The sequence below is a fragment of the Trachemys scripta genome, chromosome 15, assembly GCF_013100865.1.
Source record: "Trachemys scripta elegans isolate TJP31775 chromosome 15, CAS_Tse_1.0, whole genome shotgun sequence".
NCBI lineage: Eukaryota > Metazoa > Chordata > Testudines > Emydidae > Trachemys > Trachemys scripta.
Window position 1 is genome coordinate 1,085,277 of NC_048312.1, and position 4,160 is coordinate 1,089,436.

Here is a 4,160-nt window from a genome sequence, read left to right on the forward strand (position 1 = left end):
TATTTATATTGAACTGAGTAAACGTAATTGTAATTGAGGTTTTTTTAAATGTAACCCTGTTGCCAAGATCCCCTTTGCCTACCTGATTTCAAAGCTGTCCACGCTTTTTACAAACTTCTAATTGCGGGGGGTTTCAGCCCCAGTGGAGAGCCGAAAGAGCTAAACATTTTAACTAAGATTATTGGGATAAATATTTCATAAAGAGCAGAGCAGATATTAAATTACACTTATTGATTTTGGTATCACAACCCAATTCCTCTCCTTAGCCCCTCTAGACTAATTGATCTCTTAAGGAGGCTTGGCTGTCTGGCCATTACTTTGAATGATAATAATAATAAAAAACACTATAAACGTTACAACAGAAATCTTGCTCAGACACACTAGTACTTCGCGCAACGCTTGAAGCAAGTGTAGAAATAAAGACCAGAAATAAAATGTGTAGCCTGTACTTGGCACTGGCTGAGTCTAATGCTCATAACGGATTTCTGTTGTCCCTCAGCCCAGGTCCCTAAGGACAGCAGCGAGCAATAGATCCCCCTCCCCCACTGTCCAGTCCTCTTTCATTGCAAACTGACAAATAAAAGTGGGGAGAAGGGAGGCAGGCGTCTTCACTCCTCTTCAGCGGCGCTGCACCGAGCCCCGGCCCGCTGGAGAGAAGAGCCTTGGAGATGGGAAAGGGGAACAGTTGTTGAGGCGCGTTGGGGGAGTTCAGGCTCTCCCGGTAAACTTACCATTAACCAAACCACTTAGCGCGGCCCCAAAGGCGATACCCTGACAGATAGCGCTCGCCCCCTCGCCTAACGGAGCAAAGGCAAACGTGTGTGAGGTCTGTGTAGACATGGCATTTACATCCCTGCACCGCCGCGATGAGCAAGAGCATTACAATGTCAAACCGCTGCCGAGACGGTGCACTTCGGCTGTAACGTCTCCTCCATGGCAGCCGGGGTTTGTTTTTATTGCCCGCAATGGGACTCCGGCCCGGCCCAGGCGTGCCCTGTTTACACGGGAATCGCAACTCCCAGCGCCAGAGCGCGCACCGCCCGTCTGCGCCAAGCGGGGAGCCCTGCGCTGCGCTCCGCTCGGGCGGCCGGGCCGGGCCGGGCCGGTCCCGCTCCGCGGAGCCGCAGCGAATCGCGGGCGCTAACAAAGGCCCCTCGTTCGGGCCGACATTTGTTGATCGCCTGGTTTGCCGCGGGGCTGGAGGGGAGGGTTGGGGAGGGTGAAGAGGCCGAAAGGCGCGGCCGGCCGGCGCCAAGGCCGGGCACGGAGGTGATGGGCTCCCGAGCGCAGGCCGACGCCGGCTGCCAGGGGCTGCGGAGCGAGGGGGAAGGAGCCACCTTAACGGAGAGCCCCGCCCCGGGCCGGAGCATGCGTGCCGCTCATTGGTGCAGCTCTAATGGCTGAAATTGATTGCTGAAATGCAAAACTTGTTGCTGTTTCTCCAGCTCTGGGTGAGAGAGGGAGCGGAAGAGAGGGGAGCGGAGACCCTGCAGCGCCCCGAGCCGGGCACCCCGCACCGCCTGCGGCCGACGGGACCCTGCAGCGCCCCGAGCCCGGCCCGACGGGACCCGCCAGGAGAGCCTGGGTCCGGCAGACCCTCGGAGCCCCAGCGCAGCAAGGCGCGGAGAGCGGAGCCCGTGCGCCCGGCACGCAGAGCCCGCCGGACCCGCTGGGCTGCCCGAGGCTGAGCCGCGCTGCCAGCGCCTCTGCAGCCCGGCGATGCGGAGCGGAGCTCCCGGGGACTGGAGCCGATGAGCTGCGGAGCCGAGCCCCGCCGGAGGTCGGGGAGAGCCGGCCGCCCCACCAGGTGTGAGAGAGCGGGGCGCCCCCAGGCGTAAGTGCCGCGGCCGCTCGGAGAGCCCCGGGCTGCGTGGGGCGGAGGCCGGAGGCTCGGACCCGGGCGGACAGATTTCATTTCCTTGAACTTTGTTTGGCAGCCGGGGCGGCCGCTGCCTGTTTCTCCGCGCCCGCCCCGCCCGCCCGCATCCCCGCTAAGCGCCCCCACGCCCTGGCCACCTGCCCCGCAAGATGTGAGCGCGGGGGCAGCTCCCTGGGGACCCGGCTCGCCCCGCCACTGCCTGCTGCAGGGACACGGCCCGTCGGCTCCGCGTTGGGCGCTCTCGCTCGCTGCGGTTCCGAGCGCGCTCCTGGGGGAGCCGGTCCGAGTCGCGCACCGGGGCGCGCGGGGTGCCATGCCCTACTGAGCCCCAGAAGTATGTTTGGGCTGGAGCAGTTTGAGCCTCAGATCAGCAGCAGAAACGCCGGACAAGGAGAGAGAAACTTTAGCCAGGCCGGACTGACCATGAGCTCCCACTTCAAATCGCCAGCTTTCCACTCGGGGGGCCCCGCGGATCCGGCCATCAGCGCCCTGGCCGAGCCTCCCATCCTGGGCATGAACATGAACATGGCTGGGGAAGCGTACGGCTTCCATGCCCGGGGACACTCGGAGCTGCATGCAGGGGGGATGCAGGCTCAGCCGGTTCATGGCTTTTTCGGCAACCAGCAGCCTCACCACGGCCATCCCAACACCCACCACCCGCACCAGCATCACCCGCACTTCAGCGGCAACTTTGGGTCCGATCCCAGCGCCTCCTGCTTGCATGGAGGGCGGCTGATGAGCTACAACAACATGGGCAGCCAGCAGGCGTTTGCGGAGGGCTATGAACATATGGCTGAGAACCAAGGAGGCGAAGGCTTTGGACAGCAAAGGTCAGGTACCATGCCCGATTTCCAGCACCACAACTCCAGCGCCTCTAACCACGCCGTGCCAGCACCCTGCCTCCCCCTGGATCAGTCTCCCAACCGGGCTGCCTCCTTCCATGGGCTTCCAGCCTCCAGCTCCTCGGATTCCCATAGCCTGGAGCAGAGGCGGCTTCCCAACCAGGGCGGCGTCGATTCTTTGGAATACAATTACCCCAGCGATGGCCCTTCAGGACACTTTGATTTGCCAGTGTTTTCCCCTTCCGAGTCAGACGGGCAGCTTCCTCACTATGGGGCTGGCAGACAAGTTCCTGGGGGCGGCAGTTTCCCTGGCACATCTGTTTTGCCCAGAGCACCAGGCATAGTGGGGATGTCCAAAGTTCACCCGCAGCAGCAGCATGGTGTATTCTTTGAAAGGTTTGGAGGTGCTCGTAAGATGTCTGTGGGCATGGAGCCTGGTGTTAACGCCAGACATCCTTTAATGCAACAGCAGCAACAGACAGGTTTACTGGCCAGACAAAACTCCTGTCCGCCAGCAATTCCTAGGCAACAGCAAACAGAAGCCAATACTCCCAACCCCAACTTGCAGGACAATGGGCCAATAATGCAGAACCAGCATGCACAGTTTGAATACCCTATTCACAGACTGGAGAATAGGAATATGCATCCATATACTGATCCCGTGTTTAATATGCAGCACCCTGCTCCGCAACAGCAACCAAATCAGAGACTGCAACATTTCGATGCCCCCTACATGAACGTGGCCAAGAGGCCTAGGTTTGACTTCCCCAGTAACCCCGCGGTCGATAGGTGCGCCTCCTGGAATAACAATCTGCACAGCGCGGGGCTGGAAAACCATCTCTCGCCTTCCGCCTACCCCGGCCTCCCGGGCGAGTTCACGCCGCCCGGCCCGGAGAGCTTTGCCCCGGGCCCGCCGCTCCAGCACCCGGGCCCCGACCCACAGGCCCTGCAGCAGCGCCAGAACGCCGCCCTGATGATCAAGCAAATGGCCTCCCGGACCCAGCAGCAGAGACTGCGGCCGCCCAGCCTGCAGCAGCTGGGGCACCACGGGGACGTCGGCCCGAGCGGCCTGGGGCACGCGGGCCCCGCGGGCGGCCTGCCGCAGCCCGGCTTCGAGCGCGACGGCGCGGGCCGGGGGCCCGCCTTCGAGCCGCAGACCCCGCACCTGGCCCCGGACAGCGGCTGGTTCCCCGGCCCGCCCCCGCCGGGAGAGCTGCTGCCGCGGCGCCTGGGCGGCCCCGCCGAGCCCGGCCCGCACGAGCTGGGCCTGCCGCAGCCCGGCTCGGGCCTGCTCTTCCGGCCGGCCGTGGGCGGGCTGGGGCTGGCGGGGGAAGGACACGGGCCGGCGCTGCACTCCCCGGGCGTCCACCCCCCGTTCGGCGCCGGCCTGGCCCCGCTGCAGTCCCCGGGCGGCGGCGTGGGGCTGCCCAGCGCGCCCG

At 63.4% G+C, this 4,160-nt stretch overlaps 1 protein-coding gene across 1 annotated transcript in view; it reads left to right on the forward strand.

Moving 5' to 3' along the window:
- The first annotated feature begins 1,391 nt into the window (after positions 1-1,391).
- The window catches only part of MN1 (MN1 proto-oncogene, transcriptional regulator), a 45,546-nt gene continuing 42,777 nt past the window's right edge, over positions 1,392-4,160 (forward strand). Inside the window, exon 1 of the mRNA XM_034791432.1 lies at positions 1,392-4,095. Coding sequence (XP_034647323.1) covers positions 2,216-4,095 — 1,880 coding nt within the window. The 5' untranslated portion in view covers positions 1,392-2,215. The remainder of the gene's footprint in view (positions 4,096-4,160) is intronic.